The 25670-nt window shown below is 38.8% G+C and overlaps 1 protein-coding gene across 1 annotated transcript in view; it reads left to right on the top strand.

Annotated features, from left to right (window-relative positions):
• Positions 1 to 13474, top strand: part of FHOD3 (formin homology 2 domain containing 3) — a 122919-nt gene extending 109445 nt beyond the window's left edge. The window contains exon 23 of the mRNA XM_009078745.1: positions 12698 to 13474. Coding sequence (XP_009076993.1) covers positions 12698 to 12780 — 83 coding nt within the window. The 3' untranslated portion in view covers positions 12781 to 13474. The remainder of the gene's footprint in view (positions 1 to 12697) is intronic.
• Positions 13475 to 25670: the final 12196 nt, after the last annotated feature.

The raw sequence follows: 25670 nt of genomic DNA, 5'->3' as shown, positions 1-25670 counted from the left end.
ACATTTGGTGTTGCTATAAACTAGCATGTGCTGAAAGCAGATCTGCTTTCCCAACATGCTAAGAAAGGAACTGCTGCATGTGGCAAGAGCAGAGGCAAAGTGAACACTCTGGTTAGATGAGCCAGGCTCTAAGCAAAGAAAATGATCTGACACTGGATTGTCTGTACTTGCTGTCATACACTGTGCCCTACCTCTTTGTGGCATCACCTTCTGCTGCTACCCACTTCCCCACACAGTTCTGGTGTTCTGCACGTGCTGACTGCACGGGTTGGCTTGTGCATAGCAAATAAACCTCCTGTATGCCTATTTCCATGGTTTGTCCCATCCTAAAATATTTCCTCTGTTAGCAACACTGTCTTCATGTACACACATACCGCAAACTCTTATTCTTGATTTTTACCAGGTATTTTTTTCCCAAGGAATCACTTGCTGCAGGAAAAACAAAGCATAACAGGATAATGATAATAAAAATACTATATATTTTTCAATGGAATTTTCTTTTATATTTAGTAAAAACATTAACAGGGATTAAACATTCAGTAAATGTTTAGGCTGGGACTGATTTCCATTTTAATTAAGCATGATAGAATCCAGCTCTTTTCCTTGTTTGCTCTTCAAGATCTATCTGTGACTCTTAAATGGATTAAAAGACAGTTTCAAAACAAACATAAAGTCCAGTAGTGTCCCTTTCAGCCAACATGTGCGGAAGTGTGGAAGCAGAATATCTTAACTGAACTGTTTCACTCCAATAAATAGTCAGTATACCTGGATGATGAATTAATGAAGTAGTTTAGCTTTAAAATACGCTCAGCTGGACTGATAATATGGCACCTCCAGGAAATGAACAGAAATCAGCCCTTGTTAATGTGTGGTGCAAGTTAAATGAGCAGAAGCTACTCCAGGTAGAAACACAACTCAGGTCCTCCATAAACACATTAGAAAGTAGGTTCTAGGCTTCCCTCAATAATTCAGATTAGCAGACACTATGATATTTATTATCCGCAGAGCAAAAAGACTCTATTATCTGATGGGTTTGATTCACCATCTTCAATCTTCAGTCTCCCATACACATCTTCTGGCTTTTGCCACAGGATTGGTATTCAATGGACAGCAAAGCAAAGCTCACTTGAAAGGAACTAATTTCCCTGTGAATTATGTTGCATTGCTGTCAGTGCAGAACTGGAAATCTTGTCAGGCTTGCTTGGTATTCAGCAAAGATTTTACTGAACATGAATTGAGATATATGTTTTTAGCAAAATCAGAAACCCAAAATATTTATATGCAATTGCACTGTAAACATTTCCTGTGGTTCAGGTAGAAGGTTCTCATGGGCAAGGGATTTTTTGTGCCATAAAAGAGACAGAAAAATGTGAAGTAAAAAAAAAAAGCAACTGATATTCCAGTTATTTATAGCTAGGCAAAAGGAGAAACAGAAATATGGAAAAGGTTAAGTTAAATTCAGGAAGTAGTTGTAATGGGAAAATGAGACTTTTTGACATGTTCATTTGAACCATTTTACCTTTTGTGGTTGTCGAGCAGCATGACTGTATCTGGTATGCAGAGAGCTTAGGCCGTAATGATGTAGAATAATTTGAACACTCAGAGTAATCAGCAGAACTATAAAATGGTAGAAGAAATAAGGCAGTAAGTCATCCAACAAAAGACAGATGGAAATGCCTCTATCTGTTGGTCGAAGATAGGAAGGGATACTGATAAATAGGGATGTGACTGAGCTTGGCTGAGACCTAGTAGGAATAAGTTTGTTCAGTGGGAGCTGAAATGGATTACAGAAATCTAAGGTATATGATAAGTGCATAACAACTGAGATCCTGTGATGATCTGAAGAGAGAGAAATTAATTCTGTGCTATATCTTTACACAGTGGAAGGTTTTAAGGATAAAATTTGGCATTTAGAAGTACAGTAACCAACTGGAAGTCACTGCTTTACGATGGGTGCTCAGCAACCTGCCTACCAGAGGTACTGGAGTGTGGAAAATAACATTGCAGTTATATTTGTGCATCAGAAAGCCACAGGATTGAATGAGCCACAGAAACTGAAATGCTCTGTCAGCCCTCGAGGTAGTCGTTCAAAGACAGCTTCAAGACAAGTTGCCATGGGAAGCTTCTGCTGGTTTTATTCACTCATGTTCTTAATCTGTGTGTGAAAAACAGGTCCCAGCCTCTAGAGAGGTCAGTTCAGCATATTTTTAAAGCATAAAAATATAAATTAACTTGAAAATATACTGTTTCTGTTCTTGAAGTCTGAGGGCAGCTTTCTGTGAGAAAAGGTTTTTATAACATTATGGGGAGCTGTTCAACTTAGCAAAGAAATAAAAGATAATATAATTAGGATTGTCTGGTTCTCCTATAAGGTTAGGATAGCCCTCACAAACGGTGCCATAACAAACAGTGAGTGCAAGGGAAATTGGAATAAGGAAGTTTTAAGAGTCACTGTATTTAACAGTCCCAACTTTCAATTAATACAATTGCCAAAGTTAATGTTTAGCAGCTTACAAAACAGTATTACAGGCATTGCACCAGTGGATTTGGGGAAACAAAAAGTAAACTCTTTGTATGAGACACCACTGGGACTTCAAAAAACAGTCAAGAAAGGAAGCTATGTAATACAGAGATCTGGATTTAAAAAAAAGGATTAATGCACAGTACATAGGCAGAGTTTGCTGTGAAGACTACAAGAAGTGAGGTAAGAGAGGAAATTTTATAAAGAATAATGCTGCTTAGAAAATCCTGTTACTAAATGAGGGTTTCACACCATGGTGAAGCAGCGTTGCTTCAAATTGGGGGAGACAAAAAATAGGTCTTACAGTCATGGCAGCTTTGAGGCAACTGAAGACACATAAAGAATAGCAGTATCATCCATAAGGTACAAGTTTTGCTTAAATACATTTAATTAAAGACACAACCCCCAAAAAGCCATAATAGAAAACAGGAAGATAATGCCATTTTCCTTCTTGTCCTGGATGTTTATTTAAATATCCATTCCTTAACAGAACATCAGTCTTAGGAATAGACTCTTTCTGAGATGCCACCTCTGTTTTGCTCTTACTGAGCAGGATGGATCTGTCTCAGGAGAATGATATCACACAAGTGGACTGTGGAGTAGATAGGAATTGAGTCAAGTTTACCTGAATCCCAGACAAATAAACTTAGGGCTGGTAGATTAAATTTAACTGCAGAACATCCTATGTCAGGTATTTCATACTAAATTCCACCTTGAGTAAAAGTGAAATAGCAGTCAGCATGCTGTCATCAGGTGCCAGAACGTGGGGAAGAGCTCTGCCAAAGGACCAGGCCTGGAGACAAATGTTAGACAAGTTTTGGTAACACATACAGTGCTCCTTTGGAATAAACATGTTTGCAAGTAAATAAAATACTACATGGGAAACTCTTTGAATCCGAAGGTGTGTATTTCTTGTTGGGCATTCACAGGCTGCTTTATTTAAGATCTTCTTCTTCTTTCCTTTGTGTTTTTTTTTCATTATTTTTCATTTTCGTGTCACTCCACTTACTTTTTCTGGCTTTGAAAAGATACAGAAGTGCCAAAATACCAGGAGGAGACTGTTCTTCTGGTATTTATAGCCTGACTAAAAGCAGGAGTTAATGGAAATTATACTTTTTTTTAAATGAAAACCTTACAAAAAGAAAGTCTATATAAAACACTTTAAAGGCAAGCAGCTTCACTTAGAATTTGCCACTAATTATTTAGGATTTGAGTAGCTGGGTCCTATCAGGAGTTAGGGGAGGGGGTCCAGTATTCTACTTAGCAATGCATATTTAGGAACTATTCTTTGCATTTAGAAAAAAGTAAGTGTATCACTGATGGTATTCAGTATCAAAGTCTGTTTATTCTTACACAAAGTACTGAGCCTTCAGAAGGTCAATATCCAGCTAATAAACATGAAATTATTGAATGAAAACAGAATGTGAGATAAAGCTCTTAAAAGTCTGGCAGCTGTAAGGTTATGTCCATTAGATGCCAGGACAGCTAGTGTCTTGGATGTCTTTTAAGTAATACATTCTTTCATCCTTAGGATAGCAAGATCTTTGCAAAAATGGGACAACTAACCTCCATGATCTACAATAGATTAAAATACTAACAATAAATTAAAATTTTATTAATAATAGTTACTGAATTAATGATAAATTCGGTTGACCACAGTAATCTGTAGAAATTGGTGTACTTGATCCAGGGTGAGGTCTATGCAGTCCCATATTTGTGCCAGAGACCAACATCAACAGCTGTAGGAGAACAAACAGGAGAGGTAGAATCATAGAAGCATAGAATCCTTCAGATTGGAAAAGGCCCCCAAGTTCATCAAGTCCAACTTTTGGCTAATTACCACCATACCAAATAAGCCATTAATTGCATAACCTATAGGACTCATCATAAATTTTGCTCGTTATAAATCAATGTATTTATTTAAAACATGAGGCTGCTAGTTCCATACTGTCAGTTTTGTCCATTGTAATTGATGACACATATAATTGTGATTGTTGATATTAGTATCATTTCTAAGTTGGTACACATTTATTTATGAGTGTTCAGTTTCTGCTTTACAATGTGCATTATGTCTGGGGTTTTACAGCTTTCTTTTAAGATATCCGATCTTGACAGGCAAGGGTAGACATTGTACTTTATAAATGTTCAAATGTATAGTACCTGTATATTTTGTTGGCAATCTCCATGAGTTTCAAACTGTGTCTTTCATACCTCAGGGTTTTCTCAAGGGTGTTTGCCTGGATCTAGCACTGTGAAAGGGAATTTGCAATCATCCTCTGCAGTTTTACATAACGTAGTCTTCAAAACAAAAGGTTTTTTTGAAAGGCTGGTCTAAAAATCTAGTAAAAAAATTACTTGTAAAAGAGGCTTAAATTAATTTTCCAGTCACTCCAGAGTAATCTGTGAGTCATTTCTAGAATAAGTTTTATACTGATAGAAATTATTTCTTTTGGGGCTCCTAGTCTCAAACTTTCTGCTTGAAACAGCTCTATTTTTTTTTATATAAGTCAGATGTAAAATTGACCCAGTCTGCACAGGTAAGTCCATTCCTTAACTTTACACAGGATTCCAGTATTGGTATTTAGAGATACTGTGGATTGGAATATTTGCTCAATTTGAGCAGCATTGTTTTAATACAGCAACTGAAAAAAAGGGTGAGAAGTCACTGCATTGATCTAGGAGGTCTGAATTAAATACACAGTGTTTACAAAATAATGCATATATTTTATTCCTGTTTATTTCGGTTCACAGGTAGAAGAGAGAGATGAACACTATACAGACATTCACATGTCTATTACCCAGGCACAAAGGGCACGGTGTAGGAACGAGGCAAGAACTGCTGCTATAATGAGTAGTCCCTAGTGATTTTAGGGTGGCTGTCACCTCGTGCGACTAAATGCCTCTCCAGGTGAAGCCTGTGTCCCAGCAGGATCTGAAAGTGTAGGCAGACCATCGGCACCTCCTTGTGCTGTGTCTCTGGCACTGGGAGGACCAAATGCAACTTGCCACGGGCTTATAGATGAGGACTTAAAAGTGCTGGAATTTCTCTGGCCATCTCTTCTTGACCAAATGGCAATTTCTTAATTGCAGGAAAGAGCAAGCTGAAGGTAATGTAGGAGAAACTGGTAGATGAGCAACTGATAAAAAGCAAGTGATGTCAGTATTACATGTAGGAAATAAAGCTGTTCGTATTCCCAGGTCACAGAATTTTGGCATTGACATTTTCTACATAAATACTTTGGTTATGGTATACAGTTTTCAACTTTGTCAAATTGTAGTTCTGTAGAAAAAGCTAACTTTACTTCATTTGTTTGCATCTTACAAGAGATACAAATATATGTTTTCATTTTGCCAGTTTGCCATTAATTCATCTATGTTACCCTCTGTTTTCATTTTAATTGGCATATTTTAAAGATATATTTCAAGGCTTTTGAATTCTTGTCACATGATTCATTCCCAAAAGTCAGATACCTAAGTTTTAAGTATTTAAAAAAACACATATGGTTGAGTTGCACACCATTAGACCGAGCTGATAGGATATGTATTTTGTTTGATTTCTTTCTGTATTAAGGCTCGATCAAGTTTATATCCAGTCAGTAATTTACTCCTTATATGTATCATCCTTCCTTCCCGGCAGACGATGATTTTCAGCATCTGAGTAAGAGCTCGGCAGCAGTGAGCTGCTGGCTGACAAGATCGCAGAGTCGTTACAGAAAGCCCTTCATTTGAGACGAGAAAAGGCAGAAAAGTACAGGGCAGCTTTTCAAGTTAGCTCACAAAAGAAGTGCAGTAACAAAACCGATCTCCTTTGTGACTTTCCAGAAGAGCATGGCAGTACCACAGCTGCCAAAGAGAGCCCTCTGCTGCCACCAAGGAGATTAGCACAAGGGGCTGGGAAGGCAGGGATTTGCTTGGATGTGAGAGTCAGATGTGTTTGGAGGGGATCTTAGAAGATAAACTAGAATGTTTTACACAGAGCTATTTTGCATTTATCTTGCCCCAGCACTGTGTCCAAAAGATTATATATATGGCTTTCTCTTGGCAGAATAGCATCCCCTGATTAGTCTAAGTACAAGATTGGTTTGATCACAGTTATCTATAATCTGAGGGGCTTGTAGAGATGATGCCTTTTACTGTTTTATTCCCTAGCGTGGATTCCTAATTGGGATAATTACTTTGCATTCCACAGAGCCCAGGTGGTCAAACATGGCTGCACTCTCCTTTACCGAGTAACTCTCCAAGAGACATCTCTGTGTTCATAAGCCCAATCTGCCCTCTTAGTGGGTCACTTTAAAATTCCAAATGGAATGTAAAGGCTGCATGCCTGAAACCCTTATGTTAAATGGTTTTCTTTTTGTATCTTTTTTTTTACCTGTGCACTGTTAACATGTAGTCTGGTCTTGAAGGTACTATATACTGCCTACATGCAGACTCAGTTGTTGTTGAGCTTTATGCTCTTGACACTTTGCCTGTTAATAGTGGAATCACTTCTGACTGGTGAAGTGGGAGAAATTATGAAAGAGGGGGCATCAGGATTGCTTTTAGTATTATATCTTTATTGTAGAATTTATTATAGTCCTGAAAATTAAGGGGGTTTTGTCATAGAAGGCTTTCAAGGAAGGAGTTAAATCTTCTTTTCTGCTCTACTGTTGGGACTGTGTAAATGATGATCTGTCAAATACGTAAAGTTGGAAAATTTTAACAGTTTCAACTACATGTTAAATATTACTTTAAAACCTTCTTCATGCAGCCCAGGTTCTCTACAGCAATGTTACATGTTGTTCCCTATAACATAAGCCACCTGGAGATGAAAAACAAGTTAATCTTTCCTTATGAAGTGCTGGTTTGTCCTTTTCCACTGCTAGACTCCTCTTTATGTCATAGCCACTGTAAGTTACACCTGGAGGTGGTTGTGAACTACAAAAGTTCCTGTTAGGAGAGATTTGTGCCCTGTATGAAGTGTCGACAGGACTCAAAGCAAAGCTGCAGGTCAATAATAATGCATAATAATGTGTTGTTTCCAGGACCTTTCTACATGGCTGACCCAGACAAATACCACATTTTAGTTGTCTGTACTTCTTCAGAGAAGTGCATGCTGTAATCCAAAAATTCACCTACAAATCACTGTAAGAAAATCTCAACACATAATATTTTAGTATTTCTCTTAAGCATTTAGGCCTACTCATATTAAGCAATGATATGCATAATTAAACATAAGTATAACTTGTATAGACGGTGGCATAAAAACACAAAGACAGAAAAGGATTAAAATAAGAAAATATGAGCAAGACTGTCTGAATTGAACTTTTGGGCTGCAAATTGCCATTGCTGAACTCACTGGAGTAAAGTCCAAGAGAATATGTTGAATGTAAATATATGAGAACATAGACTAAGTGTTCAAACTGGATGTGGATAGGTAACAGAAAATAAAACTGCAATACATAAAATGAAATGAGATGAAGGAGCTGGCCTGTATTCCCTCTTATAATCTGCCCTTCCTGCTGTCCTTGCTGTGCAATTTACAGCCACGTGGAATTTTCTTCGTTCCAAATCAGCAACTAGCAGCTGCGTTACCTTTGCAGCTGGGATTGAGAGAAAGTTCTGTGGCTGCCACATCTTTGTAATAGGAATGGCACTCATTCTGTGACTGCTTGAGCAGGAGCATGGTCATATCTGTTCTGCCTTTCGAGTGACTCATACAACTGTGGACACACATGCCAAAAGCCATTGCAAATGCACGAATAAATGGCGCCAGCCAGGCTGGTCTTTGCTGTTTGTTGAATCTTAAAAAAAACAAAAGGTAGGGAGAGAGGAAATTAGAAATGCTATTTGCTTTTTAAAAAAACAACCAAACCCTAGATAATTATATTCTCTGACAAAGCTATGCTTGGGGAATTACTCCTTTTTAAAACATTTCCAGTATAGTGTGAGGACTATGTATCTGTGTAGATTTTGACCCAAGAGGCAGAGTCAAATTCATTGAGTTCATCATAAGCACACTGCATTCTGCCAGGATATCAAATAAAATTCTAGATGTCCTGATTAACAAAGAATATCTTACCCTCTGACCCCAGAAAAACAACATTTAGTTTCTTGGTTATGGGATCTCAGCAGGCCTTGCTTGTGACAAGAGTAAAAGTTATTTTCTCTCTATGTTATGTTTCTTTAGCAAATGTTTTAAAAATTGCTTGAAGAACCTAAAAGGTCATTTGAAAGTCTTATTTTTATTGTCACTGCCTCCAAAATACATTCCATAACTCAGTTTAATGTGATCTGCAGCAGGCCAAGAGTTTTACAAGCCAAGATATTATGTCTAGTCCAGTTAGAGACATGACAGAGTTCAGTGAAGCGGGGAGAGGGAAGATCTAGTTTGAGAAATGTTATCTTCCATTGCCTATAAAACATGGAAGGAAAATATCTCCCTGCATTCAGTTTGGATGACTGAACGTGTTCATGACCTAAGGAAGAGGAACCCTACCAAGTACTTTATGAGGAAACAGACAAACAACTGAGGACATCTGTTTAACAGAATGTGAAGACAAGGTTCACCCACCTAGCAGAGTAGTCCCTGCTCCCGTGGATAACCCAACTTTCTCCTGGCTACATCACACACAAGGCTCCATATTCTACAAGCCAGTGCAGAGAATAGTGGGGCTGGAACTTGTTCTTGTGTTCCTATGGATACTAAAGACATCCACTGTATCCTCAGATGAGGGAATGTACTGTAATTTGTACATATTAGATCTAATTTTTATATAAGGAGACCCCTTATCATACTATTGTCATTTCTCTGAGTATCTAATACTTCAAACTACAAGCAGATTCATCTGTGTCAGGCTGGCCTGTTGCATTGTAGGGGCACAAATTCCCTCATTTGAATCTGGGCCATGATTCTGTCAGCTGTTATCCTTCCATTTGCCTATGGATGGTGGACAGATTTAACAGTAACAGTATTTGGTCCCAGACACTTCATTTATATAAGTCATCAGCCATCAGTTTTTATGGGAATCATTCTGTCACTGAAAATATTCTTCACAATTTCTTGATGATCTGATTGCCACCACCAAAGTCCTACATTGTTTGGAGCTCTTTTCACCTAATTACTGGCCTTTAAACCATAGGTCACTGGAATATCTTAAATCCAAGATACCATCATTCTCTGTATTTTATGAGAACTAAGTTAGAACAATCAACTGAGGGATGTTTTGTTTAATTACTGCTGTGTATCTCCCAGCAATTCATTGAGTATTGTCATTCCTACTTGTTTTGCAGTGGCACAAAAAGTGCAAGTCTGGGGTTGGCCTCCGTTATGTCAGTCATCCAAGAACGGGGCCCTTGTCCTTGTCACATGCTGCACACAGTATTTCTTTTCTTCAGTCATCAAAGGGTTAAAACACAAGGCCCTCAGACTAAGATTTTAGTATGTTTGGTGGGTAGGCATCTGGAGATTCAGAAAGATATCTTATTCAATGTAAAGAAGACTCCTTGTTTTTCCATGAAGATGGTTTCTACCATGGTATTTTAACTCCTGATTATCATTTCTGAACATAAACTCCTGTAGTTTTCTTCAAAGAGACCTATATGTTATTGTAAATCTATTTGGCTTTTCCTAGTAAATTAGTAATCCTGTCACTTAGGTTGTTGGAGAATTTAAACAACTGTATTCTGCCTGGTGGAAGTTAGAGGCACACATTTCCCTTTCAGTTGCTAAATAGAGTGTCAGACCAGTTATTTGTGCAGTAGTAATTGTACTGACCTAAAGAAGGTTGTTCTAGGTATGTCTTGCCATAAATAGCTGCAGAATTTTGTTTAGTCCAGTACATGGCCAGTGTTAGCAGAGTACCTCAGTTCCTGTTAAATGTTTACAAACAGGAATAACAATTCTGTTCTCTTCTTGTCTTACCATATGGCAAGAAAAAAAAAGCTTTGTTTTACAATAGTTATTGTGCTCAGTTTGCAAATGTAAGTGAGTGTGGTCTGAGCGAGTTGGAAATATGTGTGAAAACAGTCATGAATACTTTGGCTTTGACTCTTCTGAAGAAGTGTCTAAAATGTGGAAATTTGGTCAGCATTTGGTTTTCTAGTTCCCTTTTGCATCAGTAGGAATGTAATGTCAGTGGGAAGATTCAATGTCATCTAGACTGTCATCTTGTGAAGGTTTGGTCTCCTATATGCATATTTTTTAACGTGACTCTACTATCTGGTGGCCAAGCTAGCTATGATCCATGTTTGGCTGCATGTTACAGAAGGTACAGGAAAAACAAACATTCAGGGGAGAGGCAATGCAGGCAGCCAAGCAAGTGCACTGCACAGGGAAATCTTTGCTTTTAGTAAGACAGAAATGTTGCTACTGCAGCTTTCTTGGATTTGTTCTTCCACTCCTGATATAGTTCATTTTGATACAGAAATAAGTATTGGGAGATTCACTGAGACCTTAAGACTCTAAGGTATTTCACAGCTCATGTCTGGAAATTAACATTTATTGCCATGGACATTTGGATATCAAATTTGAGAAGTAAAAAAGGGTGGCAGTGGCGAGGACTGACTCAAATGTCCTCTTTGGGTATTCTGCACCGAGGAGACCAGAGCATTTTTTGAAGTTTATTTCTCTTCTGGTAGTACTTTTTTAGTCTTTCTTAATCTTAGCTTTATCAGTTGCTTTTAACCTTGTATTGCTTTAAGCTAAGTATTGTTAAACTTGAAAGATGTTGCTGATCAGTATTGTAGAAAAACCTGTGTATCAGAAAAGGCTGCTGTGGAGACTCCTGGTGGTGTTTAATAAGCATGCAAATACTGTAGGAGAAAGGAGTGACCCTTGAAAAAAGTTCTCAAGTAAGGGTTTGATAATGAAGGAACAACTATACACATGGCATTCTCACTACATCTGGTTAACCTCAGTAACTGATGAAAGTGGTTTGGCTATCAAACATAGATCACATTCATTCTACCTGCATGGTATCAAATGTTCAACTATGCTGTATTCTTCCTCTCTTTTATCCCCTTGTTTTCTATGCCAATCATTCCCTCCTCTCACTCCTGCTTGACCCTCAAGTGTGACCACCCAGTTTCAGTTACATGGACTGAACATCTCAATAAGTTAGAGGTCTTAATTGTGCTAAATGATAGCAATGCAAGAAGTCCTTGACCACTGTTTGCAATTGGTTTCTCTAAGATTAGTTTCCTCTAGACTTATTTTGGGGTTCCAAATATATTCTGTTCAACATTAAGTCACTGTTTATGCTTCACATGCAGCCTAAATTTCTCAGTGTGCATTTTGTACTTGAGGAACATCAAAGTGTGGAGTGAACACCTCTTTTGTGTCTTGAATTAAAGCCCATCTGCCTGAAAATCATGGCACCAGTAAAACTGGGAGAACACTAATGCTCAGTGTGTGCAGTCACACAGTCACTTGTGTCTGAATAAAAAGGGCAATGACCAATTTTAAAAGTTTTATGTTGGGGCTAGTGTTCAGAACACTTTCTAGAAAATTAAGAAACAAGACTTTGGCATAGATTTCTCATTTAAATTCAACTAAAATGCTGTAGACTACTAATGGCAAAGACAACGCAAATGGTGCTAGGATGGGGGATCAGAAGAAGAAAGGGGAATGTGTATGAAAACAGTAGTTTTAATGACTTGGATCAACTATAAAGTAGTCATGATTTTAATCTTTTAACTTTCTGAGGTTTTTTTACACATTTAATGGGTCTCATAGGATTTAATAGTTATAAATTCAGTGGAGCCCTATGAAGATCCCAAAGCTCTTTTTAAAAATCCTTATGAAACTATAACATAATAGGGCAGATGATGCCTTCTATGGACTGAAAATGAACTGATTTGTATCAAACTGATACAATATCAGAGAAAAAAATAATCTTAAAATGCTGTGGTATTTTTCCTTAAAAATTTGTGTTAACTAAATGTCAAATGACAAATGTCTTTTTGCCAGACTGGAGTTGCTGAGAACTTGGTGCTCCCATGAATTTGCCATAGGGCATTACTCAGTGTTTCTGAACTTGAGGCCCTGACTACATAGCAACTTTTGATTTGAATCAGTTTGCATGCTAACAGGGTTTTTTGCAGCTGAAAGTCCTGTGTAATTATCGATTCTAATTGTTTGCATTTTCTTTGGTTTTGTTTTGGGTTTTTTTGCCTGCTATTGGAATTCATGACCAGTGAGAAGGACGCTAAAGAGTGGACTCACACCAGAAGAAGCCAAAGCACTGGGCCTCATCAGCACCTCTGAGATGCAGGTTTGACGTCCCAGAGGTGGCGACAAGAAGAGCCGTTCATCTGAAGCACACAGGCTGACAACCCTTTGGTGTGGCATTGAACTGCCAGCCTCCTCTGCTGCTCCCAACATCCCGTCCTCTGTTAGTTCAATTTTAATAAGCAACAAAAAGCAAAACCCCACAAGCCAGGGCAGAAGAAGGGTGTGCCACAGCTCAGCACAACATCCAGACAGTAACTGAGGAAGCATTTGAGGTGAAAGCATATGGCTTCTTCTCATGGTGTGTTGGTGTGGGTAGGAAGGGGCTCTCTCTGAGTTACCTGTCATTATGTGAGCTGTGTTTATGTTGGCTTTCCTTGTGCCCTGTTTTAGTCATTGTAAATGTATGGCATTTCGCCAATGCAGGGAATAGTCCTTAAAGAGGCAAAATAACTCCTGTTACAGCAACCCAAGTTTTCCTGAAGCAGATTCACTAAGCAAAGATGCACAGTCTGTGCAGCCCTGTGGTTTGTTGGGTTTTTTTAATTATTTTGCCACCAAAGAATGTAAAAATGTATGTGTACCTTTGTATATGTACAGAATGAATGTGTGGCCATGTGTGCGTGTACCTATACACATACAGTCATGGTGTGAAATCATGCTCTTGCTGAAGCTAGCTGGACCATGATTTTCACTCTGGGGCCTTACTGTTCCACCTGGACAGGAGGAAAAGAATGTCATTTTGTAGGAACTCAGTGTTGTTCAGTGGGATTCAGCCTGTGGGGCAGGAGATGGCCTGCGATACAAGTGGAAAGTTTAGGATCCTGAATTAATGTGTATTAATACACACTCATACTGTACATAGCAGCATGCACACAGAGGAGGGAATGCAATTCCTCCTTCTTGTTGAGCTATGGCTGTACTGTGCATTTGTACAGTTTCAGAGAGATCTATGTCAACAGTTTTACATACTCGATAAATGCATTTGGATGCTAAGATCAAGAAGTTCTGTTCACTTGCCTGTGCCCTTCATGCTGCTTTTCTCTGCTGCAAGTTAATGTGGTGGTGATTTTGTTTCAAATTAATGGATCTAAATATGAAATGGCCCTGCTAAAAGCCTGCTGTGTTTTTGCTGTTCTTTACTGGGTTTTTTGTTATTATCCTTGATACAAGTGGAGTGGGTACCACACTAAACAACTCCAATGTATTTGCCCTTATCTCACTGTTTTGTAACTGACTTTTATAACTGCTCTCAGCATGTTCAAAGAACCTTTAGTCAACTCATCTGCCTTTAAGTGGAGGACATATACAGCAGTGAAGATGAATTGAACACAGTCACCCCAGACAGTGCTGAATTATTTTGAAGAGAACTGCAAACAACGATAACATAAAAGGGAACTTTTCAAGCCAAAGTCTGTATATGGCCAACTGATCCTCAAGGATGCACAAGATTGTCTCTTTCCATTGCCTTAGCCTCTAAGATTAAGGGTGTGTCTGCACAGCAGCACCAGCTGAGGCTTCCTTCAAGCTAGTTAACTGGGGAACTGCAGCAATTTAGTCATGGTAACAGGGTTTGATTTTGTCTGCAAAGCACACTTGGAAAATAGAGTTAAATAATAGTCTATGCTGGGCTCCTAATGCCATAGCTATACTGCTTCTGGCACCCAAACTAGGACAGGTACTTCAAGTTATTCTAGTCTGCTCTCATTAAGGACAGGATAATTGCTGAAGATTGTTCAGGATAGTTGAACCAACACCATAAACCTTTGAAACTTTGTTCACCTATCACATCACACTGAGAACAGCATCCAAGTGATGAGAGAACCAGGTAGCTGACAACACTGCAATGAGATCTGCTGTCCTTGACCTTCTTGACTGTAACATTTCATTCTTCATCTGCCAATGCCTTGGATCTTTATGGACTAAAAAGTCACTAGTGAACAAAGGTTCTTAAGGACAGCATTGAGTTTGATGTGGTTTTCCCCTCAACTCCTTAAAAATCAATTTTACAAGTAGGCAGAAGGCAGTAGTTGGGTAATTAATAAAATATGTTTGAAAGCTATGGAAAGGAGGAAGCTGGTTAGGAAAGAGAAGTGGCATATAACTAATTTCACTGTAAAATAAGCAAGAACTATGAGCATCTGGATTTTAAAGTGGATCTTTATGTGCTGCTCACCATTATGGACTCTTAAAATCTCTCTTAAGGATGCTTAAAACAAAGAAATGAAGGTAATGGAGGTTAGTGGAGGTCTTTGAAGTCTGAAAGAAGAGGAAGACACCCTGAATGTAATGGTTATGTTGAACTGTGCTACTTGCTAAGTGATAAAAGAAGCAAAAATGCAACAAAATGCATTTATACTGACAGAGGTCCTATATTGGATTGGAGGGAGAAAATTGAACAAGTTTTTAAACTGACTATTTTAATTAAAATATGCTGAATGTGCAAAATAGATGGCTGTTGGTGACCACTTGCTAACAGGGAACAAATTTGCATCTCATTTAGACATAGTACAGCATCTGTCTCAGAAACGTAACATAGCTGATGAATTACTAATAGTTGGGCTTATGTATTTCCCAAGAATTGTGCAAAACTTTATATGCTCCTTATCGAGGAGAACGTTAAATATGGGGAATGGGGTTAGATTAAGTTCAGGAAAAAAAAAAAGCTGGTTTCTTTCAGATTCTCTGGATGCAAGTGTCTTACATGTGAAGCATGTTCTTCCTTGTCTGTTTTTCCATTGTTTGTTTTTCCATTCATGCTCTCTATCTGGAAAGCGGATACCAATTTTTCTGAAGAATAACTTGGTCTTGTTTATACAGTAGTATACAGTCAGATTAATTCCACTGTCCTCAATGTTTACTGCAGCTAGATCAACAAACACAGTAACAATGCAATAACTGCAGAAAAGATTTTCATTTCAGTTCCTGGTAAAAATGGTCAGTGGTCTTATGTGCTGTCTGTAAGGTGGCAGTATTTCCTCCAGAGTCTGCTAACATGTCCTGACTGTGGGAATAACATTGCTCCCCTTCATCTAACTAGTGGATTCCAGATGAAATGGAGGAAATCATTATATCTGCATTTCTCGCACTGTCTAATGAGGTTGTAACCTTTGGGTTTTGAGCTGCTGCCTGTCCCTCCATCATCAAAGAGCCCACCATAAGGGTGTAACACTTCTTTTAAACCATGTGTGAGATATGGATTGGTTTGTGTCAAATATAAAAGTCCTGGATATACACAATGTAGCAACATATGTTCCTGTTTCTGACTTAGAGATCCATGAAGGCTGTTCTTAAACACTTGCAGCCATAATAACTACCTCTGGTACCATGGGAAAGGGAAGAGTCAGCTGCAAATGTAGTGCCCAGAGTTTTGTATCTCCACCAAGCTCTCAGAGTCACTGCTGGTGTTCATTTCAGCACCCATCTGCTGCCAATAACTTGTCTGTCCATCTGCAACCATAATGCCTTCCTGATCTGGATGCTGAGGTAAACGTTAGCATACGAAATGGCTGCCAAAGGGAAGCTATCTTAATTTCCTTTCATCTTGCTTGGTGTTTAAACTCAGACTTCATACAAATACTTTGTATTCCCTCATTCCCAACCGAGGGATAACTTTCAGTAGCAGTTATGTGGCTGCAGTGAAGAAACAACCCCAGGGAATGCCTGTGTGCCACAATCGAGAATGAAAGATCCCTCACAAAAATTAAATTCATCACTCTTCACCTTTCAGTAAGGCTCGGCACCAGGCTCATGGATTCCAGATGTTTTATAGCCCCTTGGCTGCTCCATGTGACCCTTCTGTTTAATAGATCCCTGTCTATAATCCAAAATCAACCAAAAAAAATGGTTTGATGAGGGTCTTTCTTGCTCTCATAAACACTGGAAGCACCGTCAAAAGCAGATTTCCAAATGCATTTCTTTTTCTCTTTTGACCCCCTTTTATTGTAAATCTCTGCAGTGATTGACTCTGTCAGCAAAGTAAGGCATCAGATTTGTAGATAAACAAGACTTTGGCTTTAGCTTAATAGAAAGCCACATGTGAATATCAAGATAAGGATTAACATCCTGATTTAACAGAAATTTGGAGTCAGAGTCTTGATGTGAGTGAACATCAAGGGCTTCCTGCAAGTTTCTGCAGAACAGCACCATAAATCCCCGTGTCCTGTGCTCTAAAAATACTCTGACCAACACTAAAAGCCATTGAGAAGTCACATTTGAGGACTGTGACATCTGCTGCAACCCCAAGGGGCACAATGTCGCCATAGGTGCAGTAAATGGTTCCTGCCCTATAGCAACCTTCCCAGTGGAGTTAACAAGTGGCTGTCCAAAATGCTTTAGAAGCCATTTGGCTGATGGTAGTAGTCCAGATTCAAGAACACTGTGCAGTTGTGGTTATTACAATGCTTTGATTTCACAGAGATGAAATGGGGACAAGGTGGTGCCTACCAGTTTCACATCCTTCATCCTTCCACTGCAACTCTTAGGCAGGTGTACACACTGCCTGCCTCCATCTAAAGGATGCACAGGGACATGGTGTTAGTGAAAAGCAGGAGCATACTCCTCTCTTTTGCATTCCTGTAGGCTCACAGCATATGTTCTGATCCTCTCGTTGCCTTTGGGGGAGGCTGTGTGTGTGTGCATTGTCAGGGAGCCTGACCCTGTGCCACGTTTGGATGGTGGCTCTGCACTTCCAGAATCGGGAGGCAAGAAGCACTTGTCAAAGCTGCAAGGGCTGTGGCTGTTGATGTTTCTCTGCAGGAAAAACTGCCAGGTACTTACAGACTCTGAAAGGAAAAAAAAAAAAAAGAAGTGTTTTTGAAAGAGAAAAGTTTTGGTTATAGGCAACTGTTGAAAATCGTTTGCAAACACTTGAACAACACGTAAGGCCCATCATCCTTTGCTTCAACTAGGGCTGCAACTGGCTCAATTGGCATTTCAGATGTGATCTCAAGAAATTTTTGGCAGTTTAATAGTTACATAGAAAGTAATGCAAGGAGTTTCAGAGATGTTGTATAGTTTTATGTTTACACAGAAAAAATTAAAAAAAAAATTAAAATTATTTCTAATTAGTCCATTTCACATTGAGTGGCAGATAGAAATATATTTTGTTTAATCACTATCTAATACAGAGGCTTCTGTGAAAGAAAAGGTTTATTTGTAGCATTGGGTGCATTTCTCCTTTTTAAAGACTGTCTTTGCCCGTATAGTGTCCTTTTCTTGTGAGCTGGGAATTGTAAAAAAATGTAAAGTAGAAAAGGACGTGTTTCTTAGACAAAGGAGAAATACTGTAAAATTGTGTAAATGTCACTACTCATGTTTTTTTCATGTTCTGTGTAGCATAGTGTAAAATAGGCTTCCAGCAGTGTTATTCTGTGAATTGTAATTTAAAAAACAAGCCATGCATGGTCAGAGATAATATCTACAGGTCCTTTTGGTTGAGTTTTTTGGGTTTGTTTGTTGTTTCCTCATTTTAGGTGAATTCGTTTTATGTTAAATTTAATTGTCCATGAAACTGCATTTTTGTTTCTGTTTTATTTCATAAAGAACTTGAATTACTCTTTTAAGATTTATTATACACAAAGCTCACCTACCATTTGTATTGATCCTACAGAAGCTGTGTCACATTTAATATAAACCAGGGGGGATTTTCTTTTTAACTCGCCCCTCATCTGCCTCTTCTCCCCCCACTCTCCCCACTTTACTGTCTGGAAAGATCCAATCATACTTTTTTGGTTGTTTTTTTGTTTTCTGTGCCATGCAGGGTCAATATGGAAAACTGACCACAGACCTGTGTCCAAAATTTCTTGATATAAGTAGTTAAAAAGCTCACCTCTACAGCGTTATGTAAACACATCTTGCAATAAAGCTTTATAAAGCACTGACTGGGCTGGTTCTAATTGTGTTGATGAAGCCAATCATGGGAGCTTGGGTGGGAAGTGGGTGGGAAGGGAGGTCATAGTTTGTTTTACTTGTATCCTCTAAGTACCTGCAAAGCCATCATGTGGACATCAAAACAGCTGCCATTAGACCATCTGGGTGGTCTGATCATAAGGAGCTGATCTTTTACTCCTAGTTTCACAGTTTGAGCCTAATTCCTGGTCTTGAGCGAAGAAAATGAAAATATGTCTCTGGTTCTCAAGGCTTTTAGCAATTCAGCCCTACAAATCCTCACTAAACATACATGGTCGCTGCCTTCTCCCATCACATTGGAGTTGGCTCCTGCCTAAAAAATCCTCTGTGCACAGAGCACATAGCATAAAGGTATGAGATTTATAGAAGCAAACATAAATAAAATGAAAGACTACCTGTCTGTGGGGAGCACTGCAGATTGCTTCTGCATCAAGATGTGAAACACGATGCCTGCCAGGGCTTCATAGCTGTAAAGGTGGCCAGTAAATGAGACATGCTTTTAACTTGGCTGAAATACATTCCATGTATCACCATGGAATGTAATTTTCTGGTGGCCACCTATAAGTGTGCCTGGACAGGCAGTGATCTTGCAATTTTCTCTGTTTGCTGGTGTTGAATCATTCTTTTACTGCTATTTCCCAGCACTTGAGAGAGACTGAGTTGACAAACAAGGCATCTCTGACTCTACAGAGGGTGAACTGTAGCACAGGGACTCTTGCATCTGTTCTGCCTGCAGGTTCAATGGCCACAGTGACATGGGGATTCAAAGTGACATGCAAAAACTCCAAATGCTCAGATTTCCACTGCTAGTCCTGCAAAAAGCCGCTCACAAGTAATTGCTCTTTTAAGTTGGACACGTAATAAGGTCAAAACACATTATTCAAAGACAGCTGCACATGTTTATAGCGGCACCGTGGAAGATAAAGTAGATTGATGGAGAGTCTGAGAGAGAATTTTCACCTGTGGCTGCTGAGATTGTAGGAGCTGATATAAAGGGCTAGGTATGTAAGCCTTCATAGGGGAAAAACACCACGTTCCTCCTTTTTAATTAGTTTTTAAAGTTATTTCAAATAAAAAAGGTGCCTTTTGGGATATGGCTGCATCTCTGAAAAAGCTGCTTAGCATTCCAGATGCACTGGTGTAAAGTCTAGAGGATGAAAGGCTACTAGCCAGAAATGTGGTAATGCTTTTTAAAATAAATATATAAACCAAGTTTATTGGCGAGACACTTTTCTTTTCTATCACAGCATATCCATTAGCAGTTCTAAATTCCAGATGTGCAATGACAATGCGTACATATATTTTTCAGACCTGGTGCCCAGGCAGAACTCATATGTTGTCACAGAGAAGCCTCTGGCCTGTAGTCAGGGAACGAGTAAGAATGCAGATTATCCATTGCACAGCTGCATGCCCTGGTTTATAGACCCTTCAGAACAGTTTGAGAACACACAACTAAAGAAAAAACTTTTTCTCCTATTATAACTTCTCCAAGTTTTCTGATGGGAATGCAGTTTGGAAAGGGAGAAGGCTGTTCTCAAAGCTTTACCTCTTGCGAGTTTCTTTGCAGGAAATTAAGAATGACGTCTGTACTCCATTAGGCAACTATCTGATGAGCCGGACCTCTGCTGAGAAATCCCAAAAAGAATACAGCCTGTGTGAAGTGTCATGCCAATGAGGGCCTCTCTTCACAGCTTTTCCTGAGTGATTTTTGAGCAGAAGCAGGGCTCACCCATCTGTGGAGGTATTCTGCTCAAAAATACCGATTTTTCAGTTTCCAGGAATTAGAGTCCAGTTCTTTTCTTCAGCATTCACCTCTCTCCCACTGCTCCACCATGTTGCTCTCTTGCTTGAGCCAAGTCCAGAGCCTTTAATTTGTTATTCATCTGGAAAACACCATGGAGCATGTCAATGTACAGAAGATGTGTATCAGTACTGGGGAGTGTGAGACCCTTTCTGTGTCCCAGGTAGGACTCACAGGACCCCCAGGCACATCCTGCTCCATTTTTTTCTGTTATAATGAGCAGAAATACTTTTAGCATATGCCAAAATCTTGCAAATAAGTTTATAGCCCTCTCTTGGTGAGTTTTCAGATCTCTCTGCCTAGACAGCAGACAAAATGACTACTCTTGACTTTTACTTGTATTTTCCTTTGTTTGTTCCATACTTAAAGTAATACAAGAAGAACAGCAGTTAACAAGAAACAAATAAAAAGAAAATACTAGTGAAATCCACAGCACTTGAAACTGGACAGACTTGAAGGCAAAGGTGAGGTCAAAGCCATGTCATAGCCTCCAGTAAACACTCTACTGGTTCCATCTCAAGGCAACATTAGCCAAGCCTGTCTTGGAAGAGCTCTGCATTTGCTTAACAGCAGTGGTTTGAAATCTTACCCCTGGTACAGAGAGCACGAAGCCCTTCCAGAGCCAGGCAGGGCTCAGATGCCAACAGGTGGCAAAAGCTCTGGGTTGTATCCATCACTGCAAAGACACATGCCATGACTGCATGTTGGATATAAAGGTTTGTACTATAAACCTTGGAATAACTTGTGAAAACACATTTCTCACAGGTAACCGAAAGCTACAGCAGGGTGAAAATTCTCCTTTTTAATAAAGCAGTGAAATATTGAGACTCTTGAACGAAAGCTCACAAAAATGAATCCTCCTTCCATCTTTGTCCAAGCTTCCTATAAATATGCACTGTGAGGCTTAAATGATCTTGGCAAGATATAGCAAAGGAAAATTATTGCTAAAAAGAGGCCTTGGATATCATTTCAACAAACTTTTTCCCCACATAAACTTACGGAAAATTATTGACCTCATAGCAAAGTCAAGAATGAAAGAAACCTCTTCTTGCAAAATGTCGATACCTATTTGAATGCAAACTAGAGTCCCTTCACATAGGTTTGTCTGGAACATCTCCCAGGTATACTGCATTAATTGTAAGGAACAATAGCTGTGCAGGTTAATAAATAAAAATCTAAATAATCACAGTGTTAACAGTGATGATCTAAATAAAACTAGCTTTGAGTAAAATGATAAAAAAGTATATTGAAAATCAGGCAGTAGTGACCAAAGCTAAATGAAAATTTGATGCCATTGGCTCTGTGAGCAGTGGAAAAGAGCCTGATGAACTTCAGCAAGGTTGAATCAAGCCCCCAAAGATAATTATTAGCATGCTAAACTTGATCAAAAATGGAATTTCTTCTCTGAAAAAAAAAGGCCCTAAATCTTTTAAACACTGGGGAATTCTCTTTTAAGAACAGATAGCACACCATAGCCTGAAAACCAAGAGTGAATACTTACTTCCAGAGAAATTATCTCAAATGTGTTCAGATTACAAGCACGTGGGATGAAATGCTGTTAGAATCCAAAATTATATAGTCTGGAAATTCTGCATCTTTTTAGAATCCAAAACACTACAAAGTCTGAAAACAAAACAACGTGAAGCATTCAATTGCAATTTTTTAATTTTTTTTTTTTACTATGAAACATGACAACCATTAAATAGGAAAATTAAATTTTAGCAGAAAATCTATCACTGATGCAAAATTCTTTACCATGTCTATACAGACAGACACCGGTAGACAGGTTACTAGAAACTAGTAAATTTAAGTTTAAGGCTGGTCTCAAGAACTGTAAGAAGTTTCTTGCCATGCAATCTTGCTTAATGTAATAGTTTCTTCTCCAAACCTGCATCCTCCATGCAATGTTAACTACACTATTTTTAGAGGTTTTGTACTTTCCTGTGATGGGAATGAGTTAGTTGGCATACAGAATGATGTGTTAATTGCTTATTATTTGATATTATTCTATAAATATTTTTAAATGTAATCAGGGTATTCAGAGAGTTCTGATTACTTGTTATTAGTTAATCTGAGAGTGGCCTTACATTAAGGTATGTAAAAGATAAATATTGACATTTTCAAATAACTCTCAAGAACATTATAGAAATTGTTCGCAGGAACTGCATCTGTGTTCATATTTATGCTTATGGAACATTGTAAGTGAATTCTTTAATCTGGTAACTTGCTATTTTGACTTCTGAACATGAGATGGTTATATGAGTAGTTTAACTTCTGCAAAGTATTTATTGGTATGGGAGATTGACAGTGTCAGAAAGCAGCAAGGCTTATGGCTCTTTGTATCTTTCAAAGCATGAGCTCTACAAACAACAAGGCAGAAGACCTAGTAGCCTAGGATATGGATTTCCTGAAGAATGATCATTTGTTACCTGTTTCTTACACTTTCTTAGTGTTCACTTCTACAATCACAACTTCCTACATGTTTAGACATCATAAGCTCATAAGGTTCCGGTAAGGGGGAGCACTTAGGCACATGTGAATACTCAGACTCATCAGAGAGAGCTCCCCACTGCAGAAAGGGCACCAGGGCAGAAGGTAACAGAAAGGAAAGTAACATCAACACCCAAATAGGGTAAGAATAAACAAGGGAAAACCTTAATGACAAAGACAAGATTCTTATTTTGATATGCAGATGAACCCAGCAATGAAAAGTGCAGAGATCATTTTAGCAGCAGCACTTCAAGTGTTAGACTAAATGAAGCCCAGAAGCAATGATAAATTGAGTATTAAACTACATAAAACCAAGAAGGGGATAGATTATGACCTGTGTCACTATAGAGAGAGAAGGACAGTGTGTACAGAGAGGATAAGGAAGGGGACATCACACATTTCCTGAATGTGAAGTGGGTTTGCCTTAAGCAAGATAATTGCAGAAAGAAAATTGCAATTTGATAATTTCCAAGATTTCTTTCTTGTAGTGAGCACCAAAACTATGAGTACAACATAAATGAGACGAGTCACAGAAAGGAGCCATTCTGGGCCTCACTGCCTTCATACAATCACAAATTACTTCCATGTGTGGCAGAAAGGGCATCATCACCTCTTGCTGGGCTCCAGTAAAATCCTGACTAGGGTACAGGGGATAAGTTGTGGTTCAGCTGGTGTTGCACCTCTGTCTGTGTCAGAAGCAGCTTGTATTCCTTAGCCTCTGGTATCAGTGTACAGAACTCTTGCTGGGGTGAACATCATTAGCTTTGTGGCCTGTGACTCCTGTTGTTATCTTATATAGAAGCAGCAGTGGGCACAGAAATGGCTAGCAATTCTCCTTGCTTAAGGATGCTCTTCCCTTTTCTGCACACCAAGTAGCCTTACAGCTCCTTCAAGTAACATTTGTACCCTTAGGATAGATTAAAAACAAGAGACAGAGCTACCAGAGTTGGTGAGGGCAAGGATGAGAACAAGTTGGAGGCTGCAGACTAGATGCAAAAGAAACTTCCAACCCGAGCACAGAGAGCCCTCTCATCTCAACTGGGGGTTGAATGTTGCAGAGATGTGCTTTATGTTGCATCGGACCTTGGTAAGAAGTATTTCAGTCACCCACTGACAGGATTTTGTGAATGCGTATCTCCCCTAAGAAAGCAAAAGTTAGAGAGGGATTATGTTGGTGGTTCTGAATGTTCAATGAAATGTGCTGTTGATTGCTCTTCTTGTAGCCAGGGATCAAGTATCACTGACAGAATCTTTGGTCAAACTTGGGGTTGTTTTCTCCTTTGTCAGTCACTCTTTGTCCTTCCTGATGAAGTTATTCTCTCTTAATAAACCATTTGGGTCAGCAGATACAGGAAAAGTTTAATGCAATTCATGTCTAGCTGCCAAATCTGATAGAGGAAATAGGAAGATGAGAGTCAAATAGCTCTGTGGTCTCCCCAGTCAGACTGTTAGCAGCTTAACTTTCTCCTTGGCAGTGAAAAGGGTGTAATTGTGGAGAGAAAGCTGGCTTGCTGCAATGTAGAAAATGTATATGTTTTCTGCATATGAGGACCACAATTTGCAGGAAACTCTAAAAAAATCTTTACAGAAGGTATATTGTTCCTGACAACATTGCCATCTCTACAGTATTCAGGGGTAGTTTTCTTGCAAAGTCAGAGTACAAAGACCATATAAGTCCTGGAGGAATGTTTCTAACTCCAGGTAGGAATGGTTGGCTTTCTCTTTGATCAGCTTAAAGGTTCCAGTTACTCATTGTCCTATGTTTCTGTTAATAGGGGTTTTTTTTGGCAATAGGTCCCAGGAATTCACTGCACATGATCTCTAAGTTTCCTTGTGAGGTCTCTGATGCCAGAGTGCTGACCAGGAGTAAGAACTGGCTCCTCAGACCAGAGCCCTGACAACACACCATTTGCCAACTAGTATCACTGTGCTCACTTTCTGTGTTTCCTTCCTGGGATCTAGAAACAAGTAATCACATACAGGCCCATTGGGTTGAAACATTCATTTTCTAATGTCAGCTTCATATCTAATACAGAAACTACTGCTAGCATGTGAGGGAGACAAATAAGTTGATGCTCTTCTCTATCTCATGCCAAAAATTTTCTGACTAGGTTCTGTGGTTACTCACACAGACAAATGTAGAGACTTTGAAAAAAAAACTTCGATTTAAAAGTTAAAAGAAAACTCAGAATGGACAGAAGATAAAATTTAGAGGGGGACACAGGACATGATGAGACACACACATTATAGAATCCAGTGTGCAAAATCAAAGTAACTAGAACTGATCTGGAATTTCTTGATAAGGAAAATAAAAGCAGCACCGTTTGTAAAGGTGATCACTCTGGGTGAACCTCAGCCTTGGTGAACTTTGGGATGACAAGAAAAGATAGTAAAAAAAATCTGTTTCTGTGTTTCCAAGCAATGTATGTTTTGAAAGTTCAAAAATAGATTAGTTTTGAAATTCTGGTAACTGAGAAAGGAAGTTTTGAGAATCTGGAAACAAGAAACCCAAATAATTTTTCAAAAGATTTGAAAACCTTTTACTTCCTTTGTACTAATTAAGGCCCTGTCACCATTCTAATACCTCAAAGTTATTAATGCAACATAAAATTCACTTTCTGTCAAGTTATGGAGGTGATAGATTGGAAAGCCAAGCCAATCTTGATATAAGGACATAATGGAATATGAATTGCTCATGTAAAGAAATGATTACCACTTATCTACAGTTTGCTTACTAG

The sequence above is a fragment of the Acanthisitta chloris genome, unplaced genomic scaffold, assembly GCF_000695815.1.
Source record: "Acanthisitta chloris isolate BGI_N310 unplaced genomic scaffold, ASM69581v1 scaffold2977, whole genome shotgun sequence".
NCBI lineage: Eukaryota > Metazoa > Chordata > Aves > Passeriformes > Acanthisittidae > Acanthisitta > Acanthisitta chloris.
Note: the sequence above shows the minus strand (reverse complement) of the source record. Positions and strands in the feature narration are given on the sequence as shown.